Source organism: Periplaneta americana, chromosome 12 (genome assembly GCF_040183065.1).
Source record: "Periplaneta americana isolate PAMFEO1 chromosome 12, P.americana_PAMFEO1_priV1, whole genome shotgun sequence".
NCBI classification, from domain to species: Eukaryota; Metazoa; Arthropoda; class Insecta; order Blattodea; family Blattidae; genus Periplaneta; species Periplaneta americana.
In genome coordinates this window covers 152276719-152292897 of record NC_091128.1, presented here as the reverse complement: position 1 = coordinate 152292897, position 16179 = coordinate 152276719, and the positions used below count along the sequence as shown (strand labels likewise).

At 36.1% G+C, this 16179-nt stretch overlaps 1 protein-coding gene across 1 annotated transcript; it reads right to left on the bottom strand.

The window, feature by feature from the left end:
- Window positions 1–13873: 13873 nt before the first annotated feature.
- On the bottom strand, window positions 13874–15327 carry cmpy (crimpy). Its single transcript, XM_069840667.1, has one exon. It carries the CDS (start codon window positions 14216–14218, stop codon window positions 13874–13876), a length of 345 nt encoding a protein of 114 aa, XP_069696768.1. The 5' UTR covers window positions 14219–15327.
- Between the last annotated feature and the right edge of the window lie 852 nt (window positions 15328–16179).

Below are 16179 nucleotides of genomic sequence, written 5' to 3'. Positions count from 1 at the left end.
GCACTTGGCGAAGAATGGGAACTTATTCCTCAAGAAGACATTGCTAACCAAATTGAGAGCATGCCAAGACATATGGATGCAGTTATTCAAGCCAGAGAGGGTAATACCCGTTACTAAAAAGAGTTTTTAATGTTTAAGGCACCATAAAATGAAAAAAACAGTTAGACCAAACGATGCCATAGTTATACGCCCTTTGCAATTTTTTGTAAATTTTCTCATCAGAGATTTTTATTTTTTTCAAATGTTGTCGTATAAGGTGCTAAATGGAACATTATTTTGTTTAAATGGGTTTTGTTTCATTTTGAAATAATTGGCAACAAAATACAAGCAAATATAGAAGTGTCCGGTTTTTTTTGTCCCTGAGTGTATTTAAAAATAATAATTAACAGTGCATTTTGGTGAAATTGCAGTGGTAAGTTTCCAATTTATAATTATTGCTATATTGAACGTATTTAAAAATAACATGTTAAAAGCCTAAAGCAGTAAAATGAATGTCGCGCTTAATTGGTAAGAAGAGGGAAATTGTTATGTGTTTTACGTTGGGAATACTCAATGTGGTATTTCACACTTACCGCGTATTGGTTGTGTGCGGAAAGCAAGCAAATACGCACGATCTCGCACAATAGTAATATACGTTACAAGAGCGGTATGTTGACGTTTTCATGGTCGAGGAAAAGATTGAAAAAGCGAAACGTAGTTGAGCTTTTTTAATTTCCGAGAACATGAAAACAAACATACCGGTCGTGTATCGTACATTATTTTGTGCGAAGATCGTTTATTACATACCTGAAAGACGAATTTCTAATTAGTTGCAATGAAATCTCCATGTTGGTTTCTATTTAATGACGGCAACTTCGAAAAACCAAAATATCTTTCTTCAACATTGTTGCTATAAAATGTTTTCTGTGTTTACTATACTGCAGCAGGCCGTGATATACGTCTGTCTTTTTTTCCCCCCAGTCTATAAATGGGAACTTAAAACAAACGGTAAGGTTATGTAATGATTTATTTTTTATTTTAATATTTCAACAATATTATTTATATAACATATTGCAGTAATAACATCGGCATCTGGAATCTTGTTTATTTTTTCACGGCTTCCTTAATGTTACTTGTATCAGGAATGCAATAAGTTTCGTGGAGTAGTAGATTTTACTTAATTTTTGCAAATATTTAAAAACAATAATTAACGTTGCAATTTAGGTGAAATTCAGTGGTAAGTTTCCCATTTATAATTATTACTATGTTAAACGTCTCTAAAAAAATATGTTAAAAGCCTAAAGCAGTAAAATGAATGTTGCGCTTAAGCGGTAAGAAGAGGGAAATTGTTATGTGTGTTACGTTGGGAATACTGAATGTGGTATTTCACACTTACCGCGTATTGGTTCTGTGCGGAAAACAAGCAAATACGCACGATCTCGCACAAAAGTTGTTTTTGTGTACACACACAAAGAAACTGACCAAACGGTATTCCCTGTTATAAGGCAGATTTCCCTTCCGGATTCTCTCTCTCTATAACGTTTAGTTAGTCGTTTTCTTTACAGTCCGTCCCGCTTTAAGAAATACTAGTGTGAGAAACAGAGTTCTCCCAATTTAGGAGTTGAAATTTAAAAAAAAGTATATAAGGCCGGAAAACTCGGTTAATTTCGTGACATAGCTAATTTCATGATATTTCTTTTTAAATGTACCACGAAATTATACCAGTGACAAACGTAACTTTGATGGTATAGCCACAGTCTAGACCTAGACTCTAGTATATACAGTCACGAAGCTTGAATTGTTGAGGGTGCTAGGAACAATAGACTGCGCCGGTACTATTTCGCATTGTCTGTGATAGTAGCGATCCTAGTGGTTAGCAACTATCTATAGATGCATATTCCCTACGTATTGAGCTTCGTGACTGTATATACTAGACTGTGGTGGAACTGACGATATTTTAGGAACTATAGAACTGAAAATACCCGAATCAGAAGATGACGGAAATACTCAAAGTACTCAACTTCCTAGTACGAGTGACATTACCGAGAAATTCAGACTCCTAATACTGACAAAGCGATGACTTTCGATCGTGTTCGGTAATTATCTGAATTGAATCGACCACGGAGGAAGCTATTGCTTACATGGAAACATTGACTGAATCCGACCTTCAACATGTCGAGGTTCGACCATGCAGTGTGTCTGAGGGTCAGCTTACAAGCTAGAACGACTGTAAATTTATGAGATGCGTATAAAACTAAATATATCGCTACTATTCACAATGAAAAAAAGTTTAACCGAACTCCATTAATACCAGGTCTCTACGCTTCAAAATTCTTCTTCATGGAGTATCCGCCATATTAAATTTAACTACGAAGATTCCTTCTGTAGAAAGTACGATGTCTCAGACAAGCTAACACGTTGTTCAGTATCAGTAAACAGGATTGAGTTGTGCAAATATTTATACAGCGTTTGTAAATTTATATCAATGTAATATAATGTAATAAAATATTTAAGTTATTTGGGTGATGGGGAGAATTAATTATTCATGCACTGAAAGGAATGGTGAACGAGAGAAGAGTACGGGGCAGAAGAAGATATCAAATGAGAGACGAATGAAGTTATGTGGACCATATGCGAGAACTAAGAGGAAGGCAGAAAATAAGAAAGATTGGAGAATGCTGGGTTTGCAGTGAAAGACCTGCCCTTGGGCAGAACACGTTTGTATGTGTGTATGTATGTACTGAGATGTTATTTTGATCCATTTTTGTTGATTGTAATACTAAATTGTCTGAGTTATGTCACGAGAGATCTAAGATTTATCTGGGAAATCTCAGCCCTCGAGTGACATTTATTAGGACTATTTCGTGAATAAAATAAAAATGTAAATAATATATCCCTAAAATTCGATTACAAAATGTTAATGATTGTATATTTACGAATACTTAACCTATTCAGACATTGTGAAGTTGAAATAGATGAATATCGATTACTGCAATAAAGAAATTCGATGTTGTTATTCAGTAATGCCAATTTCGAAAAGCGAAATTCGGGTTTAACAATGTTAATTACATGTACTGCACTTTTCTCTTATTATTATAACATATAAATACATTTTCATTATCTGCTGAAATCATAATTTAATTTAAAATTTTATAATATAATTACAGTAATCTTATTAATACATTAACTAAATGAAGAACTGTTGAAAACGCAGTTATCAAATCTGAATGGAGTGTAATTTTCTTCAGATAGCCTACAATGGGCATGGAATTAGAACATGAAGATGTAGATGTGGAAGTAGAATTTCATACTTTATCTAGTACTTCACCATTACATTGCACACTACACCGAGAACTAAGAACTATGTAATATGTGTGGAGACAGCTATATCTCACTGTAGTGTGTAACAGGACTAAAGCTGCATCTACACAGTTCAATTTTCCATGCGCGTATACATGCAATCTGGGAAGAATATTGAAATGATCAAGTTTAAAAGGTACGTTCAATCCTAGGTCATATTTACATATATGACCATGCGATAAATTGATAGCGATAAATCTAGCTGCAGAAATTTTCGCGATATTTGACTGTGATTGGTTGGAATTCAGAATTTCATTACACTTCATTGGTCGAAAATGGAATGACGTCATATAAACGAAATAGTCAACGTGAAAATATTTCACAGCACTTATGTAATTCAGGGTTTGGATTTAAAGATAGCAACAACACGCAGTAATTTTTTTTCGCTAAACTTGGAGTATTAGGTACAGCAGCTTTGGATCGTGCCGTTATGTTGAGAGCCAATTGGAACTAAGTACATGATGTCGCCAACATGTGGGCATGACGTTTACTTGTGGTGTCGTTGCAAGGAGAAATTTTTTTCTTCTCTCTCCTTCCGTCGTTCTTAACATTACTGAGAAGTACCATCACTGTTTGCGACAAGGTTGGATATGGTTTGATGAGAAGATACTCGTACTTATATTAGTGTCAATTTAGACGCACTTTTAATGATAAGGTTAGGTAGGGTTTGATGAAGAGATAGGATTAGTGATAAGCAGGCTTCGAGACTTCGTACCCAATAGAGCAGTTCAGTGGGAAATCCGCATAACGGCGTACTGAGTATAGTGGTAAAGCGTACAGTGGGTGGGGGTACTGTAGAATTAATGCCAACAAATACGCAAAGGAAAACGCTCTGGATTTGAAGATTCTGACGAATAATTTGGTTTTCATACAAACTGTGTCTGAAACTATTACACGGTTAGAAAAGTCAGAGCAAGAGATGCCGGAAGCCCTCAAATTAATTTAGAAAATGATGCAGAGAATTAATCAGACATCAAGTACACCGGTTACTGAACGTGTAAAACAGAAGTAGAAATCAATTTTATGTAAAAATAACGGATATGGAACATTGTGTAACATAAACAGCAAATTAGTGGACATAGAGTCACCCAAGAATAAAGGACTGTCTCTTAGAGACTGCAATGATGTTAGGTTTTTTCGTTTTGCTCCTATCACATCATGCGACGTAGAGCGCAGCTTTCTACAGTACAAACTTTGGCAGATAACCGAAAAAGATTTACGTTTGAGACACTGAGAATGTATCTTGTAGTAGGTACATTGCAATTCGGTACAGTAACTGCACTTCCTAAAGACGACCAATAGGATAAATGAAAAAATTAAAATTGCTACATGCTTATTTCCACCATTAACACTGTGTATAATTAAACACAAATGCTTATAGAAGACATGAGAATAAATGCTTTTTACATTCTTTTGACATTATCATTGTGTAATGTACATTTACTTTCAGAATGTACATGTGTGTTTCCCCATACTACCGTACTCTAAATAGCAACGTTATTACCTCAACACATCTCTATCTACCTGCAGCGAGTCAACAACCTATAGTGCATGCACAGTAAACTTATAGTATCGGATCCAAAGTCTCGAAGCCTGGTGATAAGTAGGCCCACTGTCGGTGACAAGGTTAGGTAGAGTTTGGTGAGAGGATGTATTAGTGACAAATACTTTTCGCAAAAATGGCACAAGTGAATGTTACGTGTCCACTGTTCCTCTGATATAATGTTTTCTTTTCTAAAATTATTTGATTACAAAGATATTCCCTGCACTGCATCATATTTCTCCTTCATTTCGCTGTGATAACGTGTTATGATATCTTCGAAAACGTGCACTTTGTTTTAGTGCATTAAAAATCACCCGTTATACTCCATAAATCGTGCACATGACTAGTGTATAGTGAATTCTTAAAGAATGTAGGTAGTCATGCATTTTACTAGTAACATTTTGATTCTCTTTTGTTTGACATGGCTGGGTACGGCTTGAATACTCTATACAGCGATGTCAAAAGCAAGTGCATTTTATGACCTTGAAATCACTCGCGGACGTCAGGCGCTAGGACACGACCAGGAGTTCGACACGGTGAATCGTGTAGAAACCTACTGATTACAGAGGGAAATCAGTGGTGTACAAACAATAGGCGAGCGTCATGCGTGTAGACGAAATGTGATATGAGCAACAGCATTTCTAAATACGTAGATAGATATTCATGGTTCTTTTCTACATTGCTTTTGTGAAACTACAGGGACATCATTTTCTTTTTACTAACATTTTTAATATTAACCTGGCTATAGCCTACCTTTGGAATAAAGATTCGGAACCGTAAACACAGTTTGCTACTCCCTTCCACGATTGAGGTTCGATGATGCTGGCGTAAAATACAAACAAATCACTTTACTAGGTATAGGAGGGAAGAAAAGTAGTTCATCCATTACGTAAACTATAAAATATCGCGATTTTGAGTTTGATCATTCTCATTAGGTTTTTTAATCAAAATACAGTACAGTATTAACAATGAGTGTTTTTATTCACGAATTGAGCTATACATTCAACTTATTCATTATGCAGTGTATATTATACTGTCTACAGCACATTAGCGTACAATATAGAAAATGAAGTTAAATTGAAAAATAATCATAATATGAATATTTAAACACATTTTTCAAAATGGTGGCCGTTCACTTCGATACAGGCTTCAGTTCTTTTGTACATATTATCTCACTATAGCCTAATGTACCTAATTCCAATTACCAGTTTCGGCCTTCGTACTAGTAACTCATGTTGAAATAATTCTTTACCTACTCTATAAAGGAGTACCTTACGTACTGTAAACTCAATCTTCACTTCTGCCCGATCCGAAAAGATACTGTCGTCCAAGTGGTTATATAGCAGGGTCGTAGAAAGGGGGGAAATCACGTGTCAGTTAATTACTTAACGAGGCCCTTTTATTTAAGTTATTTTAAACAGTTGTATAATATTATGTAAACGTGCAATTCCTAATAGAAATTAATGTTTTCAGAAGAGAGCTAAGACAGCCCAGCTTTTACAGAGGGGCCAACAGAAGCAGGTGGGGGAAATCTGGATGCGACGTAGGCAAACGGACGACAGTACCTATGTGAAAATATGATTCAATATTGAAAGCTCTTTCGTCACTGCAAAACACGAACATATTTCTGGAACGTACTATACTCACTCAGTACTGTTTACTATATGCGGCCTTGATTCTGTGTGGAGGACAGAAGGGGTGGGAGTGAAGTACATTCAAAAACTCAGGTACAATAAAACTTGAAATAAAAATAAAATGATGTCCCTGTATAAGTAATAGTTGAATATGACACGGTTGCAATTAGTAACCTAAAGAACTTTCTCTCAAAAAGTATAATGCCACATTATAACATAACATACACTTTAAAGTAGCATTGTGTCCAACATTCAGTTATATATTTATACTACCTAAAATCTGAAGAAAATTATGTTTTCTCACAGATTTCGAAATACAGTAATACTTCTTCCGTAAGCATGAGGTTTTAATTTATACCACGAACAAACGCTACGAGGTGTCAGACACGTTCGTGCGTTTTTCATTAAGAAATAATGAAAAACAAAATAATGGATTCTTTATAATAAGTATTTACTTTTTTTCTTCATTATCCCCTGACAATTCTTGTATCCTCTTGGCTATAATGTTTCTGGATAAAAAATATATTTCTTCGTGCTTTCTTATATCAATGGGAGATATTTTACCTACAACGTCTAGAATACAACTCTTAATAAAAGGTCCATCAGAGAAAGAATGACACGTCTTTACAATTTTGAGGGACATACCATAGCTAACTGATAATGCCATACAGATTTCATCAGATATTGCAGTCTGCAAAATAAGGAAAGTGCATAATAAACTGTTATGAGGCGATTGATATTTAAAAATCACAAATTAAAATATAATTCTAATTATAATTGCATATTATACTTACATCAGAAGAAAATTCTTTGTTAAGTTACAGTTTGTGCTCACCTTCAACATTTTTATAATTTTCTTCGTTATATTTCTCGCAATGTCTTTCCACGTTACATATTTTGGTGATGATTTTTTTTTTTTTTTTGCATATTATGCACCGTGTGTCATCACTTTTTTTACTCAAAATAATTCTTCATTTTAGGTTAGATTTACTTATATTCTCTTGCATACAACCTACGTACGCGTTACACACCCCTGGCCTACGGCTATTAGTAGTTCGTTCGTTTAGTACAGCCGTGGCGAGAACGTGACTCGCGAGACATTGTGGCTCGCAGTGATAGCTGTGCTTGCTTCTAACCTCCGCCAAACCCCACCCTCTCACTCACTGGAGTCAAACTCCGTTCCATTTGTATTTGTCTCTGACCTGCGAGTGGCATATGTCTCTCTCGAAACCATGTACAAAAGTTCCAAGTAGAATGGGAGGACGCATTTTTTTGCTGTCAATATGATGAGAATATTAAATGTATGATTTGTTCACAAGTATTACGAGGAAAACGGTTGTATAACATAAAACGGCATTATACTATATGTTACTGATGAAACATTAAAAGGTTAAGTGTTATTGTTGTTGTTGTCATAATAATAATAATAATAATAATAATATCTATTTATTTATTCTGGTGAAGTTTAGGCCATCAGGCCTTCTCTTCCACTTAGCCAGAAACAAGAGAAGCTGATACAATTTTAAGACTTTGTACGTCGACCTTTTTCAGCAGATATACGAACAATGCGGTTAGCTCTTCAATTTGAACTCACTGATTTACTATGTGATGTCAAATGAAAGCTAGATGTAAGGACTTGAGTGTACCTCGTTTTACCGTGACAACGCTTTTTAGTTTCTTTAGCACTCTGATTGTTACATTATTTATGTCTTTGTTTTATGAAGAATTTTAGATAAGGGCGCAAATAGCCATAGTAGCTGACGCGCCCTTTTTAAACCCTACTACTACTACTGTAAGGACTTGACAAATGTAGAACTTTCAAATCTTTGCCAAAAAATAAATATCCGAAGCTTCGTTCTTTCGCTTGCTCTGTTGAAGCCATGTTCGCTACAACTTACGTTTGTGAAAAATTATTTTCAACAATTAAAATAATAAAAACCAAATTTAGATCACGACTGACAGACATATACCTTCGTGATCAACTACGACTGGCAGTAAGTGACATAATTCCTGATTTTGAAACTTTGTCGCAGAGACATTCTGAAGACAGTTAATCTTAGTTTGTGATATTGTTCATTTATTGTTCATTTCTTTCTTCGTTACACGTACTAAACATAGTTTGTAGCCTTGTACTGTATAAATTTATATTTAAGTGCTTGACGTAAGGAAAATGAAAACCCGTTAATAAGTCAGACAGTTGCTTCACTTCCCCTTCGGGTGTCCGCCTCCCTCCATAGGTGCTATGCACGTTGCAGGTTACACAGTGGCTCGGCGCACGATTACATTTTCGCCACGGCTGGTAGTATGTTCTTGTCTAATCTCCCGAAGAGAGCTGCTGGCATAATGCGCTCTAAAGTGCGCGCTTGCGCCTATGGACATCAATTTGACATGGCTGCTCTATAGTATTTGCTACTATATCTATTTGCCGCATTTTTTGCCTTATTACCATAATAATTTATATTCGACATTCAAAATAACTTTCTTATGAAATCATTCATACCTATTTTTAAAAAAATATACTTTTTTTATATTTCAGCGCACTCAATAATCATGCAGTTTCATTTGTATGAGATGCATGTTCATAATACCGTAAGCCAGAGCTCAATATGCAAAAGGAAATCAAAACATGATCATGAGTTTATTAATCGTTAAAGCATCAGAGAATCATACTGTGGGATATGTATATTTCATTTTTTCAGTATCATGCAAGCGATATTACTTTCTCGTTATAAGTTTTATCACTGCTAAAATAACATCCGACTTATAAATTATGCAGACATGTCAATGAAAAATCGTCGCTCATAAATATTAAATTTATTACGGGTCTTTCATGTTCAAAATAACACTTCACCTAAACTAGATAGGCTAACAACAAGTGGCCTGTTGTTTAATCTGCGCGTTCGATTTACTAATATGTTTGCAATATAATATCAATATATCGTCCACACCTGTGGAGTAACGGTTAGCGAGTCTGGCCGTGAAACCAGGTGGCCCGGATTCGATTCCCGGTCGGGGCAAGTTACCTGGTTGAGGTTTTTTCCGGGGTTTTCCCTCAACCGTATACGAGCAACTTTCGGTGCTGGACCCCGGACTCATTTCACCGGCATTATCACCTTCATCTCATTCAGACGCTAAATAACCTAGATGTTGATAAAGCGTCGTAAAATAACCTACTAAAAAAATATCAATATATCAACAATAATTGATGGCACACAACTCAAAAAGTGACAAATGGCGCTTCACTGAAAAGGAATATTGATAGAAAACTTTAAGGCAAATATAGGCCTTCAACGTCAAATTAACGTAAGGTTAAGTGCTGCTATCCAAAATAGCTGAAATGACATTCATACGACCCATTGCTATATCTTGTAATTTAATAATTTCAGATTAATTTTGAAAATAATGAAGGCTATTTTTAAACTTCAGTTCAGAGTTTAAAACGTTGTTAAATGAAGCAAGAAGGAGATTCTTAGGCCCACATGTTTATTAATATTCATTTCATAATGGAGAAATGTGGTAAAATTTAAAATTACCGCAGGACAACATCAATATGTATGAATAATTGCCAAAAATTTGACTTGTGGCGATCTAAAAAAAAAAGCTAACACAAGTTTTAAATTTTTCAAAGCCAAATTTTTCCTACAACTGATAAGACGATAGCAGAAACATGAAACGTCTGATGTTTATACAAGTAATAATTATTGGTAAATTCTCTGCTAGCCTAACCAATGTTATTCAATGTCATCTAGCCGCACATAATCGAAACAGTCTGAACTAAGATAAATATGAATTGGAATGCAATTTTCGGAGGAGGAACTATGACCCAGTACTGCGACCTTTTAAAATCTATTGGTTTTTTCTATAGCACTCGACACTGAAACTTCCAACTAGCGTTTTTCTGAGTTCCACGATGCGGGAATCTGTGACAGATTAGGTTAGTTTAAGCTATCTGTATGACTTGTATATATGAATGTGTGATAGGTTAGGTTAGGTTAGTTTAGGCTCTTGGTATTCCTTCCATATACAAATATGTGACAGATTAGTTTAAGTTAGTTCAGGCTTTTGGTATGCCTTGCACGTATTAAGTGCACTTCGCGTTCATTTTGAAGTGTTCTACGTCTCTATTTCGCGTCTTAAATAATCACTTTTGGGTTAATTACACAGATGTTTTTTTTTTTCAATTCTACCTATTTTCTCATACGTTTTCCAGTCAACTGACGTCCTACATGTATTTTTTACATTCCAAACTACCTTCCCTCTTAAAATTACACCATTTCCCATTAACATATAAAATAATGTAACTAACCGGTAATTAGTAAGGGACTGCCGGTGTTTTATAAGATATATGACAAGGTTAGTTAGTGGTTTAGTTGAGGTGATACTTAAGTGACGTGAGGCCGAGGAATATGTGAAAAGGTTTCAATGATTTAAGATCCTAGGTCTCACGTCACTTAGATAGCCCCTCAACTAACCCACCAAACTTGTTACATACCTTGCAAAAAATCGGAGGTCCCTTGCTAATTACCGACTAACCTAAACAAACCCAATCTAACCTAACGCAACTCAACCTAACCTCACTTAACCCAACCTAACCTAACCTAACCTTACCCAACGTAATCTAACTTCCGGAGAGTAAATAGTAGTCTAAAGCATAGCTGGATGGAAGTCACACGGGAAGAAGTAGAGAAATAGTGGATATGAACAGTAGCGTTAAAGTAAATAATTAGGAAAATTAACAATGTATCTTGCCTATAGTTATTGAATGGCTCAAGTATAGCAGTCGTCTGTAATTTTCTTTCGTTTCCCTTTGGACTCGTGCATATAACGTTATTATTGCTTTAATAATATTATTTTTTTTTTAGATTAGCTTAGATTATGTTATAGCTATTTAGTAATCAGCGATCTTTTCATTGTATACTTATTATGCATGTACGTGAATCTTCTCATGCGTTGACATTAGTGTCCATGTTACTTATTCGGAGCATCGTAAGGTACTCATCGATGGTTTTATGAAAGAATCGCAGCAGGATGAACTGCATAATAGATGGAAAAAAAAAAAGGCAATTTCCCAGAATGTGTCGCTGCACATAGACCAGTTTTACACTAAACCTAGATGAGAGTGTAGGCAAGACTAAAATCCTAAACTAACTTAATTTAACCTGTCACAGATTCAGGAAAGTTTAGGTTAGGTTAGGTTAGGTTTTTAATATACATTCATTTAAGTTTTGGTGTAAGACTGGTCTATGTATAGCGACACATTTTGGATAACTGACAAAAATTTATAACGCTAAACTGGAGAATTTGCTACGGTAGCTTTGAACCGTGCCGTTACAGTTACGACCAAATTTAAGTAAATACACAATGTCGCCAACATAAGAACATGACGTTGGTCTGTGGCGTTGTTAGAAGCAGAAATTTATTTTTATTTCTCTCCCTACCTCCTTCGTTCTGAAATTACTGAGAGATAGCACCACTGTTAGCGACAAGATGTATTTACGTAAATATTGCGAGTAGATTACGTGGCTTAGATGAGAGGCTTGGAACAAGAATAGTTTTGCTTTGGTGCATGCGCAGACCTCTCATGCAGTAGCAGCGTGATCCTTACTTGAATTTATTTTCCTGTGTACATTCCAGATCAAATGAAGATGATCCCTTCTTGCTCCGATTACACATCTTGCATATACGAAGGTTAGGTTTAGTTAGTTTAGGTTCTTATTTATCAAGTCCGCGCATACACAGACAGTCAAGATGATCCTATCGGTCATGACCCTTATGATAGTTTTTGAGGTTTATATGACTGTAGGATATCGGTAGTGTGTTTATGAGAATATATGTTGGCTAGATTGGAGAATGGGGTGATGTCATGTGGTCGACATATGTGAGAAGGTTAGTGGGTTAGTTGAGGTGATATCTCAGTGACATGAGGTCGACGTATGTGAGAAGGTTAGTGGATTAGTTGGGGTGATATCTCAGTGACATGAGGTCAACGTATGTGAGAAGGTTAGTGGGTTAGTTGAGGTGATATCTCAATGACATGAGGTCAACGTATGTGAGAAGGTTAGTGGGTTAGTTGAGGTGATATCTCAGTGACATGAGGTCAACGTATGTGAGAAGGTTAGTGGATTAGTTGGGGTGATATCTCAGTGACATGAGATCAACGTATGTGAGAAGGTTAGTGGGTTAGTTGAGGTGATATCTCAGTGACATGAGGTCAACGTATGTGAGAAGGTTAGTGGGTTAGTTGAGGTGATATCTCAGTGACATGAGGTCAACGTATGTGAGAAGGTTAGTGGGTTAGTTGAGGTGATATCTCAGCGAGTTTTATTTACTCGTCGTGTTGGTTTACGTCGGCAATGTTGTGACGTCAGTTCGTTTGTCAAACTTGACGAAAATTAAGCGATATCCTATAATAAAAGAATCCCAGTTTTTGTTTCGCAATATTCATAAACAATAATACGATGAAAGCGGTGAATAATTTCATGGCCGCTAAAAGTTTTCTTCGAAAAAAGAGGAGGTACTTTCTCTAGACCACAAATAAAACGGCAACGCGGTCATTATTACCTACTTAACGCTTTGGCGAACATTAACGGGAAATTTACTTTCCTTCATTTTAATGAATACCCTAAAACAACCTTTTTCCCCCCCTTTATCTCGGTGTGGTAACCTATTTCAAGATGTTACTGCATCTGCATTTTCTTTTGGTGCATTCAAAATACCGCCGTTGTACTGCATAAACCTTGTACTTGACTAACGGAGTGAATTATTTAAGAATATAGTCGCGAATTTTACTACCACCATTTCGATTGTCTTCTGGGTAATTTCCTAATACCCGGTACTCATTACATAGGTCGTTTTTGTGTTTACACAGTGGTTTCTTTCTGAAAAGAAAAACGATGAAAATATTTTTTTTTTTGTCGGAAATGAACTACAACCTAAACGAACCTAACCTAAGAACACATTATTATAGATGACGATAAAAATATTTTCTTTTGTCGGAAATGAACTACAACCTAACCTAAACTAAACTAAACTAACCTAACCTAACCTAACCTAAGAACACATTCAAAACTGACTAGAATCACATCTACTAACAAACTATTAAAATTCTTTTCAGAAAGGAACCACTGTGTAAACATAAAAACGATCCTACGTAAAGAGTACCGGGTACTAGGAAACTACCGTCTTTTGTTTGACACGGCTCGGTACGGCCTGGTAACTAGTGACGTTGGTGTACCGTGCGTATTATCCAGTTGTTCCAAATATAAAAATGAATTTGGTGAACGACTGTAGTCACTGGTTAAATCACAAACCTGATACCCTTCTTCACTAAACTGGCCAGCATATAAAATTAGGATAATCAAGAGTCAGGGAACTCACGTGTGCAGATGCCCTCCGAATTGGCCGCCAGCACAGGCTTGCCCGTGGCGTGAGCAGCCACCACGCACTCCAGACCCTCGGCACAAGAACCATAGAAACCATAAGGTCCACCACAAGGCTCATTCTCCACCCGAGCACAGACCCTGCAGCATCCGCATGGGTCCCAGACGGTGCCCCCTCCGGGGCAGTCGCTCTCGCTGAGCTCCTCACACTCCGTAGGACTGCAGACACAACTGAACCCATACACTGCACGCACAGACACCTGCAGTAGCAGCAACACGCACAACACTTCTGTCATGGCCTTCACTGGTACAGCGAGTCGCATTGCTCGAGTAGTTCTGTACGGTCTCTCTGCGTCAATATCTATAGCCCTGCATTCTTTGCAATCTTTCCCGAAATAACGAGCACATCACGCCTACATCATAGTCTAGTAACTACGATAAGATCGTTATAACTCACTCGCCTAACTGAATATTAGCTCTGTTTTACAGTCACTGTGCAGGAATGCTGAACTCTTACACAATTCCCAGAGATGATGAGTAATTATGTTTTCACATATCTATATAAAAGCATAAAAATATTATTTCTTCAGGTTCAAGAAATACACACGCACATGAATTCACTTTTAGGTTAAGTCCGAAAACGAAGACACTTATTCTCTGATAAGCGTATAGGCTTTTTCTACGGAAACTTTTGAAGGACAATAACCTAAATGCAATCTTGTCTTTTTTCCTGTTATTGCAGTAATGTATTTTGAGGTTAACTAACTACAATTTACAAGTACACTTGATGTAAATAGTGACTTGTTATTTCTGCTTATTCGCATGTAAGGCATGTTATTACCAACCTCGTCCCGTTGCACAAAGTCGTAGACATTTATTTTTTATGTACCGTGATCAAATATATATAACAAGTGTAGTTTATAACACCATACTGAACAAGATGCGTAAACATTGTATTTATTTTAACAACACTTAAGTATACTTCGTCACTTAGCCTACTTTATTCCTAATCAAATACTATTTTTTTTTCTTTTTATAATGTTACGATTCTATGTTATACAGCATTACGCAATCGCAATCATCGACCATCGCCCGTTTAATGTCATATTAAAAAATCACACTCAAATATAATCGAACTTTGACACAAAATCGACACGTATATGTGTTTTACAATACTGCATATTATACATTCAACACAAGATATAATATATATACATAAACTGTTTAGGAAACTTCACCAGTTCTTTTGAACTTAATTTTTATCTCTGGAAGATATGTTGTCATATCACGTTTTCACCCCGCGAATGAGACGGGCGCCACAAACTTGATCGCGTTAAGAAACGGGTATAATAGGAGCCGTTAAGTGTTTGACCGAACACGTGAATGCCGCAATGGATGTACTGCTACAAACGCAACACCAACCCTCCAGCCACAAGCGCTACTGGCAACGAGCCGACTGCCAGAGCTACCCCAGCGTCCTCACTACATCTACGTCGTCACATGGCTCAGCATCGCAGTGCTACCAACTGTGCCCTTATAATATAGCCAATATTCAAGCTAATCTAAATATACTGTTACAAAGTCAATAATAATAATAATAATAATAATAATAATAATGATTCATTTAACCTGGCAGAGTTAAGGCCATACGGCCTTCTCTGACACTCAACCAGGAGTAAAACTGCTTTACAAAAAACACTACAAATTTACAAAGTACACTAGAATTTTACACACAAAACTGAATAAGATAATAATAATAAAATGTAAACAACAAGTAAGTAGAAATCAGACATAATATATACAGTAACATACAGAAAGAAAAAAAAAGCATAATAAAATGTGAACAGCAGGTCAAAATAAATGAGACATACAAAGTATAAAAAAATAAGACAATTATTGATAGTGATAATAATAATAATCATAATCATAATGATAATAATACTAATGATAAAAAATAATAATAGTAATAATAATAATGATAATAATAATACTTACTTACAATGGCTTTTAAGGAACCCAAAGGTTCATTGCCGCCCTCACATAAGCCCGCCATCGGTCCCTATCCTGTGCAAGATTAATCCAGTCTCTATCATCATATCCCACCTCCCTCAAATCTATTTTAATATTATCCTCCCATCTACGTCTCGGCCTCCCCAAAGGTCTTTTTCCCTCCGGTCTCCCAACTAACACTTTATATGCATTTCTGGATTCGCCCATACGTGCTACATGCCCTGCCCATCTCAAACGACTGGATTTAATGCTCCTAATTATGTCAGGTGAAGAA